Here is a 15,822-nt window from a genome sequence, read left to right on the forward strand (position 1 = left end):
TAAGCATGTTTTAACATTCTTGCTGTTTTCTCACTCGCTAAGAAAATCAGTAGTAAGGCAATCTGTCGCAATATTTCCCAAAACTTTGGGAAAAGGCTGTGGGTCCAGTGAGGAATGTTTCTAGTATTAAAGTAACAATTGTGAGCATGATAACTGTAACTACTTTACTACACTAAGCAGGGATCCCTTCAATCAGTTCAGTCCTGTGCCGTGGCTTTTCAAAACGTGGCAAATTTACAGTATTCAGATTTGGTCACGGTCCTGCTTTATCTTTATTTTTCTTCATTCCATTTTAACACTCATTTTATACTTATTTCAAATGTCTCTCTTAATTTTGTTTCTCTTAGTCTTAAAAACAATAATGCTCAATTTGGAAATTACCTCAGGTTTGTAATGAATCTAAATTATTGCTTTATTAGAAGATTACATGAACTTTGTAGTTCAAATTTTACCCAGAATGCTAAGCCAAAATATGCAGCTGTTGCAGGGTAAACTTTGGTAAGAATGAAGAAAATAAGCTAAAGAGTAACTTACCTAGAAGTGCTGTTGTTTTGACAAAGTGATCATTTACTTCTGTATGCCTATACATTTCATCTGTAAGGCTAAAGACCATTGAGTCTGTTCACACTGAGGCTAAAACACATATCCACCATACCATTCCTGACTGTCAGGTGGAACATGCCAAATCCCAATTTGAAGATCAGATCTTCGATAAATCTTGATTAACTTTTGGAATGTAATATGTGGTAGACTACCAAGATGCAGTAATTTCAAGCTGGACAGCAGCTCTATCAGGAAAACATAAAATGGAACCCCTACAGGCTCTTCCCTTAAAAAATTGGTCATTTCCCTACAGCTGAAGTTGAAGCAGTGGAAGCTAAGCCTCAGAATGCTAATTGTATTAAGTTTTTTACTTGCAGCTAAAGACATAAGCCATTCACATGGTTTATCATGAAGCACCAGTGATAAAGAGTATAACTCTGGAGAGGACTCTAAAACTTTCTCAATAAATTTGTGAACTGATGGAACACAATCTTCACCAGAATGAACAGTCAAGTTAGTCAGTTTCTCCAAGTTCTTGATGATTATATTATCTTCAGAATCAATATGAACCTGAGTTAATTTGATTCTCAAAACCTCTAAATTTGGACACATGGAAATTATATCACATAGTAAGGATAAGTCAATATCTCCTTTAATATTAAAATGAAACGAAGTTAAAGTACTACCAACTTGAGAAAACATTGGGTTATATATAGATATATCAACATTATAATCAATATCTTGCCAAGTATATACAAAGAGAGCCTTACATTCAAACTTCAATATCCAGGTTTTTGAAAACTCAATTAATTCCTTTATTCTCTTGTCATCATGAAGAGTGTGAGAGAATGTTAACTGATAGACATTTTCTATGGGTAACTTTATGTCATCCTCACTCTTCGAATATCTATCAAAATATGTCTGCAACCCATTCAGACTGCAATTAAGAACCCTGTATGAGACACCATGCAAAAACTTGGGTAACTCTTCAGGTATGGCAGGAGAAAATGGCATTAATGTACTAGAGGTAATATTTAATGGATGAGAATAAAAGGAAAGGAGTGTGTAAATAAATAAAGACAAAGATTCCCTTCTGTTAGACTTACTGATATCATCCATTTCACCCATGTTAAGATGTTTTAAGTGAGGAAATGATAACTGTCTTTGTTTTTCCAACAAGGAATTTTTTAATGCCAATGCTTTTACTTGATCATAGTTCATTCCACGAAAAAAAGTTCTATATAAGCAAGTAACAGGCACCAACAGTTTTCCCATACACTTTTCCACATGAAAAGTTTCAAGAGACGGACAGTGCTTCTGAAGAGAGAGTAAAAGTCTTTCACATATGTTATTGCGAAGGTATACTCTTTTCAGGTAAGGGGAGTTTTCGATGATGGCAAGCAATGGTTCTGGTCCACCAAAAGCCAAATGGTGTGTTGACAGTTCTTCAATTTCAAATGGAGCAAAAGACCTTAATACATCTGCAAACAAAGGGCAGTCTTTCTTCCAGAGCTCACAATTTACCTGTAAATCAAATGTGCAGTAATACTGTTAATATAAACATACTTGTAAATCTCAGTTGTACTGTATTGAAAATAAATTAAAACTAGGCAATGTGTAGTTCTACATACCAAGCAAATCTCAAATAAAAACACTATGAATATGACAGCAGCAAATGCTCACACTGAGTTGCCTGATAGCTTCTGTACACTCAACATTCTGTAATGTAAATTTATACACTTGCTTCTGCATATGGTAAACCCACGTATCAAGTATCATTCACGTACCCTTGGCATGAAGGGAAACTGAGCTGCATCTGAGCATCCTCCTACTTTGTTGCTAAAAATTGCTTCTATAAGGAACTTGAACAGAGGAATGAAACTGCAAGGATCAATCAGTTCTAGTTTGTCACTTATGACACTCCGAATCCGACGTCTAATTTCACTATTTGAACCACCCAACCATTCTGTTTGGTTAAACCAAGACTGGATACTCTGAAGTCTATTCTGCAAGAAGAAAGAAAATCACTTTAATACAATATAAGGATCACAGTATTCTTGAAAGATTTTTCAAAACAATTTTCATGTTTCATAGGTACAAACCAATTTTACTTCACCATATCACTTGCTGAGCAATCACTTGCTGCACATTAGATTAGCAGAAAGATGTGTTCTTGGACAAAGATAAAGCATTAGTTGGACGTTTCACTTCTGGGGAGAAAACCCCTCTGCCAAACTTTTCTATTTTTCACCTTAGGCTGTAGTGGCCAAAAGGGAATACAGTACTATTTATTAAAAAGAGGTAGCAATTATGAAATGCAAAAATTATAATTTCAAATATTCTGTGTAAACAGAGGGGAAAACCTCTCATTTTACTTATGCAGATTTGTTTTTAGGTGGGAGGAGGCAGTACATCATGGCTCAAAAACATTTCCTCTTATTAGAGATCTGGCAGAAAGATAGCTTCACAAACTAGAATACTTCTAATTTCAGAACTATGGTATCATCTATAGCCCATCTAGAAGGGGCTTACTTACCCTTATAAAAATGTGTTCTGTATTATAAAGGATTATTATGATAGTTCCCTATTCATTATATAGCATTAGTCATTTGTACACTTGATTAGTTCTCTAGTACTCAACTCTCTATGATAAAATATACTTATGCATGACACTGGCCTCTGAGTTTGTCAAAGGCACATTGTATTCAGACGTGAATTCAATTGGGCATTTAAAATTAAAGATAGATTCAGTAGAGAAAGGGTTATGTGGGGTGGTTGGCAGGGGAAGCAGTTTTCGGGCAGAGAGGGGGTGAGAAGGCCATGTGGGATGGGTGAAGGAAGAGGGGTAGGCAGGCCTTGGCTTCTTTGGAGCTTTTTTGTTTTATGTTTATTCACATTTTATTAAAGGATACAGTATGTAATCTCTCAATTATCTGGATTAATAGTCCCAAGGCCTTGTTGGATAAGGGCAAAATCCAGATAAGGCCAAGTTTAAAATTCTGCTGAGGTAAAACAGCAACTCTGCACCCTTACTCCCCCTCCCCTGTCAACACAGCACAACCATAAACACTGAAGAATTCTTGCAAAAGGCAATTATTACCTTATTGTACCATATTTGTAATAAAATATACTGTATACTGTAATACACTTTGACAAAAAAGTTAAACTTCATTTTCTCTCTCTGGTATATGACACACAATTCAGTGTTTGTCCACAGCCTACCATGGTTTTATCACCATTAATGGTTTTATCTTTCTAATAAATGTATTTTTATTGAATTAATGCCTTTTTTTCATTTCCTCATAATATCATATTGGTCAGAAGCTGTACATATTTTTAGTATTTAACAGTTTATTATCAATTTTCTTTTTATTATGATCAATGATAGTACATTTTGGTCAACCATCACTTGTGTTTAATCCAGACATTTTTTCATTGGGACTACTAAAGGGTAATGAATAATTTTCTTTTTATTGCCAGATTCACAGAAGCTGTTATTTTGCCAGATTACTAAGACATGACCTGCAGGGTGCCAGATTAGTTAGAATACAGAGTGGTAAGTTAGAATACACTGAACAGTTAACCACCTCTTCCTTCCCTTAGAATATCCTGTAATTCAGTACAAGTTCGTTAATAAGATAAAAAGAAACAATAAATGAAAATCAAGTGAAATTTTAATGAAGCACACGCAAAATAAATGGTACAGGTGTTGACTTACACAAGAAAGTTCATCACTGCCACTTCCAAAGTGACGAGCTGGAATTTGTAACTAAGCACATTTACATGTCTTGAGGTAAAGAGATGTCAGGATTTCCATCCTCTTCATCTTGGAATTTTTCTATATTTCACACTATTCTCATTTACATTTTTATTGTATTTTCTCATTTTTTATTTTTACAAGTCGAAAGATAAATGCAATCGTGTCTATAGGGTACGTATGTACACAAAAACTCATTCGCTGGGGTTGGTAATCTGCTATAGCTTGTTTTGTTGGTGCTGTTATGCTTATGATTTTTTTATCTATATTTTATGCTATTCTCATTTATATTTTTACCGTTGTAACGTGCATTTATTCATGCTCCATGAAGAGTGTAGGTCACTAGGACCACACAAGCAGAGTAAACAGGAGTCGTAAAAATGCTCCCTGCCAATTAGCAATTTGCTACAGCAGCCACCCTCGCAGTAGAAACTCCACCTTTCTTGCCCTTAATGTCTTTCTATTGTATTCCTATTGTTCCCTCCTGTGTGCTATCACCCAATTCTCATTTTTCAACTGCACCCACATCCCAAGCTGTCAGCAGACACAAACAAAGCCAGAAGATTTTAATGGTCATTGTATGACAGGACAATCTCAAGAAGTTTCGGAGGACAGCATATGGGACGGCTGAAGCCAGAGATGCAGTTTGAGACCTCAGGTCACTCTTTAAGATTCACAAGGCCCACGATTCTTTGGTTTGATTTAGCACCAGATGCTTTGATGCTGTGAGAGATTTTTCAAAGAAATTAAGAGTGTCCAGTTGGGTAAAGGGTAACAATATTTCTGTGGATGACCTAGAAAAATTGCTTCAATTCGCATGGGTGCTTAATGATGTTCCTGATGCCATAGTAGGTAGTTTTGATGAAAGGATAGAAAAGGGGTTCGATGAAGCCTTGCTTTTCTTGCAGGTTCGCAAACACCTGTCGAAATGTCCTGCTGTGAATAGCACTTTCATAAAATGGGATGCAGTAGGCTTCGAGCTATTCCAGTGCACTTGCCACAGTGTGATTCTAGTTTTCCTTCTATGAGTTTGTGTGCCAAGACAGAAGATAGTAGGGGTTCTATGGGTTCAATGTCACAGGTCCGTTGCTTTAACTGTAATAGGCAGGGTCACACCAAAAAGTTTTGCAAGGTGAGATATTGTGGTGTCCGCAAGTCTTCAGAGCACAGTTGGCAATTTTGTCCAGTTCTTAAATGGGACGAATTTAGGAGTGCACCTAAGGGTTCTGGCATTTGTAATAGAACTCCTCAAGGGGATTTTTCGAGGGTTTCTAGAGACCGGCAGAATTTTTGGGGGGCCAAACAACAAATGGGGAAAAGGGGAAGGGTGTTTCTTGTGATATAGGACTTCTGGCTGAGCCCTTAGAGCCAAACCCAAATGTGAAAGGGTCTGTGCATGGTGTCGATGTCTCGGTATCCTACTGATACTGGTGCATCTGTTAATCTGACAAATTATGATATATATTGATCGATGTTTTCTGATTGCTTTTCTGAGGCCTACTCAAGAGACAGTATGTGATGTTCAAGCAAATAAGTTGTGTGTTTTAGGTTGCATGGACATTTATTTGTCCTTGGGAAGTAAAGTTTTTATAGAGTCATTTTTGGTTTTACGAGGGGCTGCTTTGGGGAATGCATTGTTACTGGGTCATCCAGTGTACCGGTGAAACAGAATCTCGGTTCATACAGGGGTAGGCTGTATAACTGTTGGGATACCTGGGGTTTTTGTCTCGTACAAGGAAATTGATGAGATTAAAGGGGATCATGATAAGGGATCGGGTGTTGTTAACAGTTTACGGGTTGATACTGAAAATGTTTCTGCAGGGAAGAAGTGTCATAAAGGTATTTTATCAGAAGATGTGATTTTGGGCCAAGGTGTGGTTGCTCTGGTGAAAGTCTCAGTGAATGATGTGAAAATGCCTAGACAGGTGTGTGCGAGTGAGGGGAGTGAGAAGCTCAAGGGGGCAGTGAGTACAGTTTCTATAAGCAATGTGTCTGATGCAGGGGTTACCTGAGTAGAATTACTAAACTGTAACAATTCAGTTCGGCGATATCAGAAGGATACATATGTCTTAGATTTTGAAGATTGGGTTGATGACAATAATTTGGGTGCTATTGCAGGGGACAACAATGAATTTTCAGAGGCAGAATTACAGGTTAGGAAACAGGTTTTTAGGGATCATTTAGCTAATGCTGATTATAAAGAGTATACAGAGAGGGTGGAAAACATTTTGGCTGAGTTTGCTGATACAGTATTGTCGCTCTTACAGGGGATAAGCTGGGGTTAACTAATATGTTAGAACACAAGGTTCATTTATAGAATGAGACTAAGCCTATTTTTGTCACTTCATATAGGATTCCTTTTAAGATCAGTGAACAGGTAGAGCAAGAGGTCAATAAGTGGGAAGAGGAATTTTAATTTTCCATTGTTAGTAGTGCCTAAGAAGGATGGCTCAGTACATGGGTGTGGATTTTCGTAAGTTGAATAAGTTGATCCCGGACTGCTATCCTGTGACATTTTTCTGGATTTCTTTGTTGAAATCGGGGGTAAAAATATCTGCTCTTCAACTGATTTGATGCAGGGGCTTTTGCAAGTTCCTCTTAGTGAGGAGAGTTGCAAGTATGCTGCTTTTTCTTTGCTGAAGGGACATTATGAGTTTACGCGGATGCCGTTTGGCTTGACAGGTAGCTCTTTGACTTTTATGAGATTAGTATATACAGTTTTGCATGGATTGTTAGTCTATTTATGTCTATATGGGCGACATCTTGATTTCCACTGATTCTGCAGAGGAACATTTAGAGGTCCTTAGGGAAGTTCTTAGGAGACTTAGGTTTGCAGGTTTGAAAATTGAATTAGCCAAGTGTGATTTCTTGAAGAAGCAGATGGTATATTTGGGTCATGTTATTTCTAAGGAAGGTGTCAGGGTAAATGGGGACAAGGTTTGGGCGATCGTGGATTTTCCTACTCCTAAAAATAAGAAGCAGATTCGTTCTTTCTTGGGCATGGTGGGACTTTTCCGGAAATTTGTGAAAGGTTTTTCCACCCTATTGTCTCCGTTGACAGGCGTGTTGAGGGACGATGTGCAGTTTCTTTGGGGGGAGAGGCAACAGCCGGCCTTTCAGAAAATTAAAGAGGCTTTAATGAGTCTCCAGGTGCTGAAGTTTTCAGATTTCGAGCAACCTTTCATGCTGGTGACAGATGCCAGTCATGAGGGCATAGGAGCTTGCCTTACATAGAAATCTGAGGGTAAATTGCATCCTATCGCATTCTACAGTAGGAAGTTTAAGACACGAGGGAGTAATGAGATGTCTATGTGCATGACGGACAAAGAGACATTTGCGTTAGTGTCTAGTTTGGTTCATTTTATGATGTTATTGTTGGGCAACAAAGTTGAGGTTCTTACAGATCATACGCCATTGTTGGATCTTTTTAATAAGGTGGATCTTTCTCCTAAGAGAGCTAGGTGGTTTTTGACAATTAGGGATTTTGACGCCAAGCTTTGGTATATTGAAGGTAGACATAATGTTGTAGCTGATGCCCTTAGTAGGAGTTTTTATGATTCAGATGGGTCTCGTGTTTGTTATGTATCTGGGGATTGCATAGACTGGGATATTAGTTCAGTGGAGACTAAACAGGATGAAGAAGAAATTTTGGCAGACGCAAAGGCGTTTCTTAGAGGGGAATTAGTTAGGAAGGGTTATGGGTTGCTTTTTGCAGGTCTAGAGTTAGAGGGTAATTTGTTAGTTACGAAAATTAAATATAAGCTAAGGAGTAGTGAGGATAAAGGAGATACAACACAGACAGCGGTCCCAAAGAGCCTAGTAAATGCAGTTTTGGATACTGCTCATTGTAGGTTTGGTAGTCCACATTTAGGTATTGAGAAGACGTATCACAATGTACAGGGGAAGTTTTTTTGAAGAACATGCTCGCATCAGTGGAGGATTTTCTGGGGGATGTTCAGTTTGCAATGCATGCAAGCCATCGAGGGTTACTTCATGTAAATTGGGTTCGTTTCCTATCCCCAGTAGACCCTTCCATATGGACGTACTTTCCAATTTCTGAGTCTGGTTATGGGCACAGACATTTGTTGGTTATTGTGAATGAATTAACTAGGTTTGTAGAGATTTTCCCTTTGAAGCATAAGACAGCGGAAGAGGTAGCAGATGTTTCTTTTGAGGGGTTTAATTGTTGTTATGGGGTTCCTGAGATACTTACTGTATTACAGATAATGGGAGAGAATTTGTGAATAAGTTGTTAAGAGTGTCTTGCAGAGCTTATGGGAATTCAGAAAGTAACTATTATTCTGTATAGACCAGACGCCAATGGGTTATGTGAGCAGGCCAATAGGAAGGTAACTGAGGCTCTCAGAATCACTGTAGGGGGTAATGATGTGAATTGGGATCAGTATATCACACAGGTTCGGCATAGCATTAATACTATGGTTAGCAATACTACTGCGATGTCTCCTGCTGAGGCGGTCTTTGGTTATTCAGCACGAGGCATGCTTGATTTGTTATCCATTCCGTCTCGCTGTGATGATACGGTTAAATCACTGGTCTCAACAGCTAAGGAGAGATACGCACGCCTTGCTAGGAATCTTGAGTTGAATACGCAGGAAATGGTTGACAGGAGCAATTCAAAGCCAGATAATGTTAAGTTGCTGTCGGTGATAGGGTTTTTGTGAAGATAATGTCAGGAATCAGTTGAATTATCAATTAGGGCCTAAGTTTGAGGGTCCATTTTGGGTTGTGGGAAAAGAAAGTAAGGGAATAGGTTTGTTGTTCGAGACGAAAAAACGGGATTGTCCAGGTTGACATATATATCTTAGATCAAGAGGACAGCTTAAAGGAGAATTGATGGGCTCATTTCTTCTTTTTTCTCTTCTTTTTCTTATGTACTTTTATTCTCTTTTTATTTTTATTTGCAGGTTTCCCAGAAATGTAACTTGGGGATTTTGAGCATGGGAGGATGCTTGTCTGAGGAGTTTTATAGATTTTGGTTTGTCTAATCTCAGTGTGTTTTGTTGTTTTTTTCCTTTCTGTGCAAGTGCGGTGGTTCAACGTAATTACCTATTAGAATTTTGGCAATGCTGAGGTTATGTTACATGAGGCGCATGGATACCGTAGAGTTCTGTGATTTGGGTTTGTAGTCGTAATTTTTTTGTTTGGTTTTGAGGTCTGATTAGTTATAGGTATCTTTTCTTTGTTTTTTTGGGTGCTGAAGTTGTTTGCTCGTAGCCTTCGGGGTGGCTGTCTATGTGTCTATGTCAAAGTAAAAAGTGCTGTGGTTAGTTTCTTTCATGAGGGGCGTTATGGTCTTATATATGGTTTTGGTGACTTATGGTTTTATGACTTTATAAGATTACATTTCACAGATATATTTTTGGTTTTCTGATCCTTTGAGGTGTTAGAGTTGTTGTATTGGTATTATGGTTTTATGGTTATGTGATATACTTTTTTTTGTAGTAAAGTTGATTTTTTGTAATTATAGGGATGGTAGTTAGTGTGTCAGTTGCAAGTTTAGTGAGGGTTGAACTAGTGGCGGAGGGTAAATCTTTGACAGCATTACGAGACAGTTATAATAAATTGTCTGGGGGTTTTGAGAAATTGAGGACATCTTTGAATGGGTTACTGGTTACTGTTGATGGTGTTCGGATATTAGATGTTTTTTCATCTTGTGAAACTACCTTACTTAATGTTGAGAAAGAAGCAGAGTCTCTATTAACAGTAATTAAAACTCAGGTCCAAGCAACTAATGCTGCTTCTAAGGGGCGTATTTTTGGGGATATTTTACAAATGGGGGCTCTGAAATGTACTTTGAAAAATGCAGCATATCTTTAAGGTTCACATACAATTTCACTGGGGGGAATTTGTATCGTTATCATGGGATTTTGAAAGTATGCTTGTCTGATAGAGGGTTGCTTGTGGAGGTTCCTGTTTGTGATATGAAATCGTTTCACAGTTTTATTATCCAGCCTTTTCCTAGTAGTTTTGATGGTTCGATGGTGACATGGGATGGAGTAGAGACTATGTATATTTTGGGTGATCAGTATCAGTCCTCTGCTATTAATTATAGGTCAGGGTGTACTTTAGTTCACGACAGATACATTTGTGACAGTAGGATTTTTGCTCTTAAGAACGTCGACTTGTCAGGATGTGAACCGTCACTTGTTTATAATCAGACACCTTCAGACCGTGACTTTACAACATTCCCAGAAGAGTATCAAGTGGCCTTTACAAAGACTTTCACGGCAGTTTTTTGTGCAAGCTGCCAAATCTCCAACTGATGTCATAATACATCAGATACCTTCCAGCTGAAAGGATCTTGCCTCTTTGATGCTGCTTGTCAGATCGTCATGTTGAAATTCCAAGTGCTCAGCAGGATGGTGTACAGTGCGAGCACTCATATCTTCATGTGTCACCTTCATGAGGAACATGGCATTATCCCTGTGCCTTCTCCTAGGGGGGGACATAACCATAATTCCTCCATTTCCCCCACTGCCTGAAGATGACTTCTTCTTTGTTCCAGAGCATTAAATTCTCTTATCGATTTTCTTGTTGTTAGTGGTCTTAGTCGTCATGCTGTGTGTAGAGTTGGGTGTCAAATGCACAAAGAAACTATCTGCAAATAAACACTCTGCCAAAGAGAAGCCAGCTCCAGGTGTTGCTCTTCAGCTGGTGCATGAGTTGGGGGAACAGAGCTCGTTGTTTCTTCCGTGCCAAGGGTGGCACAATCGGTGGCCGAGCTACTGAAAAACATTAAGATGAATATGTTATTCTGTTTTTTTTAGCTAAGCAGTTTTCTTGGAGACATTCTGGGCAAAGGTAAATGGAAACAGTGCCTATGTATTCAGCAAGTTAGTGCTGACGAAGGCCTGGCGTCAGTCTAGCTTCTCATGGAAGTCGTCAAGTTTCAGTTAAAGCGTTCATTCATTTGCTTTCATGGGTGTGTCATACAAGGTGCGAATTATTCAATTTGAGTACAGGTTAAACATTTCAGAATTAGATCCCTTTGTGCTCAAATCCGCTTCCCTGGAAGATTTTTTGACTGCCTGTGAGGTGAGCTGGAACTTTATTTTCAAAAAACCTGAATGGGTTTAGTTAACTTTGTTTAACATGTAATGATTCTTTGCATCAGTTACCATGCTGAATATCTTTTTCTCCATTTATTTTTTATCTGTTATCGCTTTGATTTTTATTGATGTTTGATTTTACCATGTTTAATCTTGTGCATTTCTTTTGGGGTTGGTAACGTGGGAAAACATCCCACATTTATTCTTTTCTGTGCCTGTTTTTAAAAGTTGTGTTTTTCCCTTTCTTTCCTCAGATGTATTGAATAGAGGTCAATATAATGGAGGGGAATGTGACTTATTGTGACTATGGTTGTGTTGACTTAATTTGACACTTTTGTAAAGACTCAACTGGTGGACGTTGATAGCACTATGTTATATTTCTTACTTGGTTAACTGGGTTAACAATTCTGGGATGCAGATATTCCCATTTCATTCTATTTTGATTCCAATCTACTTGCCATGTTAGATTACTGAATAAATTATATTTTTGTAGTCATGTTGAGAGAGAGAGAGAGAGAGAGAGAGAGAGAGAGAGAGAGAGAGAGAGAGAGAGAGAGAGAGAGAGAGAGAGAGAGAGAGAGAGAGGCTGGCCATTGCTACTGTGGTATCTCTGAGATATAAGTTGATACGACATTGTTCTTAAAACAGATGTGGAAGGAAGTTATGACCGTATCTGACCTTGTATAATAGGGCATAATACACATATATATGTATATAGTAATACCTCTATCTAACGCACTTTGAGTTGAGCAAATTCACAGACACACAAACTTTTCATTGGAACCTAACTAATTGGCATACGCAATTTTTTTACAGACACGCAACATTAGCAAAATCCTCAAGAAACCCTGCAGAAGTGGTTATGCTTAATTTTTTATGTAATTTATAAGTTTTCATGCCTTTGTGTAAAATTGGTATAAAAAATTTGTATTATTTTTATTTTTCTACATAAATACTGTATGATGCTAAAATCACAAACAGTGTGGCGGAATTCAAACCCACAAACAAAACAACAAACAACACTCACCCTGATCTTCGGTTGCTGGAGATGGATAAAGGCCGCCGTAACAACCACAACCGCAAACAACCACAAACACAACAAGGAAATAAAAAAAAAAGAAACGGAACACACACACAAATAAACAGCACACCAACAAGAAGACCAACAACTCCCAGAAAAGCATACGACAAAAAACTGTCCCACACAAGAACCACTGACTGGCACTAGTCTGACTAAAGACTCCCAAAAAACTGAAAAATCCTTCACATATTCCACAGACAGACAGCGCCGTAAACAAACTAACGACCTCATCCCTCTTCCAACAACCGAAGCACTCACTTACGACAATTACACTCTCTCTCTCTCTCTCTCTCTCTCTCTCTCTCTCTCTCTCTCTCTCTCTCTCTCTCTCTCTCTCACAAAACGTTGGGAAATGCTAAATAAAAACAAATTTATTCATCCCTCTATATTTCTCCCCCCCTTTTAGCATTTCCCAACCAACACCTTTCACACCTCTTTCAAATCGCCTTACGCAACACCCACGGATGCTCACTAGCAGGTCCTCTAGATCGCGTTCGCGGGCACGCAATCATTCTCTCAGAATCACTCTCTCTTCTAGCAACATTCAAACTCACATCATCTCCTCCATTCTCTCTCAGATTCACGCTATCTTCTTCACTATTACCACTCTCAATTTCATCCACAATCTCATCTATACCCTCTAACTCGTTCCCAAATACCTCCCCCAATTCTTCAACTAACCCATCCCATTCGCTCATTGACCTTTCCAATTCTTGCAACGATTCATTCATGCTTTCAATCACTCGTCTATCACTGCTACGCTCTCTTACTCTTACACTTTCGCTCACCTCCAACCGCTCACCAACCCCTACACGTTCAGTCAACTCAGTTATATCAAACCCGCATATGCTATAACGTTCTATCCATACCATCCCATTCATCCGTATTACACGCTTTATCACTCATTTCCACTTTGGCACTCACACCCCTATCACACAACTTACGACCATTCAGTTTACTTACGTTCTTCCCTTTCTTACGTTTTTTACCATACTCTACCAAAACAAATTGCTGATCCTCCATACACAAGCTCTCATGCATACTTGGTTCACCCACATTCGATTTCAACCATTTATACACCCCATTCTCTCTCACATATTCCGGTACATCCTTCCATCTACGCAACTGGTTGTGATGCGCTCGCATTTCTCTCACACTACCATCTACACATACTTCCCCTACAACATAACTAAGCCCACTGGGACCAACTTCCAACACCTCATACGGACCCTCAAATTTTTCACGCACTTTATTTACATTCAACCGCCCTTTCTCGATTACTTCTTTCAACACTTTTCGCCCACCTTGTAACTTTCAAACCTTTCATGCGCCTTCTTCCATACCTCCCTATCATTCTCAGATAGACCCAATCTCGGTCTCACTATCTTTTCAAAATTTAACACATATTTACACGGAGACATACCAATACCCTTATGCACAGTGGCGTTGTATACCCACAACGCCGCCCAACGTTTACATCCCAATCATTATCACATTCACTCATCATACGTAATATCTCTGTCAACGTTCTCACCGTTCGTTCCGCCAATCCATTCGCACTGGGCATATATGGCGTAGAGTACACATGTTCTATGCCCCAATCACGCAACATTTGCTCAAACTCCCATCCAACAAATTCAGGCCCATTGTCACTCAACATTCGCGTCGGCTTGCACACACACATTGGCAACATCACTTGACCCACCATTCTCGCTACAGTCTCACTCTTTTTGTTCGAATCGCTACCGTGATATGCAAACTTACTCAAATGATCTACCATTACAACCATTCCCACATGTCCTCTAGCAGTCACAGGCAACGACACACAATCAATCACAACCATCTCAAATAACTCTTTCATCTGCAATCGCAACACAGGTGGATTCGCATGCACACTTTGATACTTACCCTTCTGACAGTCCGCACACGTAATCGCTACATCCGCACAAATTTTACTCAATCCAGGCACATACAATCTCTCTCTCATACATTCCCATAATTTATTTTTCCCCAGATGCCCAAACCTATTATGCACCAATAAACACATACCCACGGCTGCGTCTTCTTCCGAAAATACTGGCACATACACTTCCCCATCCCATATTCCTTCCTGATGCAAAAAATAAACTATACCTTTACATACAACAAATCTCTTAGCACTTCGCTTATACACTTCTAACTCACGCGCCAACTTCCTACTCTTACACCCCTAACACACACTCTCTTAACATATTTATTTTCATGCACTGATTTTGCATCTGCTTAATTTCCTCTTCACTCAACAAATCATTTTCACTCCTTGCAATATCTACCATACCTACAAAACTAGTTTTAGACACATCCTCCTTTAACCTTCGTTATTTCCCTGCCGCCCTTTCCTAAAATTCCCCTCCCGACATCCACACTTATATCATGCATTCTCATAAAATCAATTCCTAATAAAAACATGTTGGCATATCATTCTCATCCATGACTACAAAATTATGTATTATTTCAAATCCCCTAACTGAATTTTTAATTGTACCTCCTCCCATACTAACACACTCCCTTGTCCCAAACCATGTATCCTTACACTCGTTGATTTTCTTTTTATATCCCAATCGCACCTTTCCAATTCACTAACTACTGTACTACTCACTAACGACACTTGTGCTCCCGTGTCTACCAAACTACAATATTTATTCTGATCCACCACTACATTGTTACTAATTTACCTTTCGCTTCATGCATACACGCTCTCACGGCTACATTCACCTGCTTAGCTTCATCACAACCATCCTCATCGCATTCATCTTCAACGATATCCTCAACCCTACCCCTTATTCCCTCATTTTCCCACAATCACCTTTCTTAACCAGCCAGCTACAAGTATCCTTTCCACAGTGAACATTTAAAATCACATTCATACCATTTTCATTCACCCTTCCTTTATACTCCACCGGCCTATTCCATCCAAAGAACAATCGTACTGTAATTTTAAACATTTCAGCCACTACCAACAACACTTTCACTAACTTTTCCTCCTCATCTAATTCCCTTCCTTCCTCGCGCACTCCTCCTTCCGGCATCTCATTCATCACCTTTTCACGTAACTCGTTCATGCTTGCAGGTACTCCGTCAATCAACCCATTTGTTTCCAAATTACTCAACCCCCCAAACAGACATTCCCACACTCGATTCTCCCCTACATACTGTTGCTTTACCACAAATCCTACAGGTACTTGGTCCGGGTCCCAGTCGCTCCTAACCCTATCATCTCGTTCAGTCCACATACGCGACATAGCATCCGCAACAATATTCTGTCTACCTTGTACATACTCTACCTTAAAACTAAACTCATTCAAATCCTCTATCGTTCTCGCAATTCTAGC

General features: G+C 39.0%; 1 protein-coding gene across 3 annotated transcripts in view; it reads right to left on the reverse strand.

Moving 5' to 3' along the window:
• Positions 1-290: 290 nt before the first annotated feature.
• LOC136856558 (uncharacterized) overlaps positions 291-15,822 on the reverse strand; it is a 90,732-nt gene continuing 75,200 nt past the window's right edge. For all 3 annotated transcript variants that reach the window (XM_067134407.1, XM_067134406.1, XM_067134408.1), the window contains exons 4-5: positions 2,331-2,549; positions 291-2,067 (exon numbers count right to left, since the gene is read on the reverse strand). In XM_067134407.1, coding sequence (XP_066990508.1) covers positions 634-2,067; positions 2,331-2,549 — 1,653 coding nt within the window. In that variant the 3' untranslated portion in view covers positions 291-633. The remainder of the gene's footprint in view (positions 2,068-2,330; positions 2,550-15,822) is intronic.

This window comes from Macrobrachium rosenbergii, chromosome 36, assembly GCF_040412425.1.
Source record: "Macrobrachium rosenbergii isolate ZJJX-2024 chromosome 36, ASM4041242v1, whole genome shotgun sequence".
Lineage (NCBI taxonomy): Eukaryota > Metazoa > Arthropoda > Malacostraca > Decapoda > Palaemonidae > Macrobrachium > Macrobrachium rosenbergii.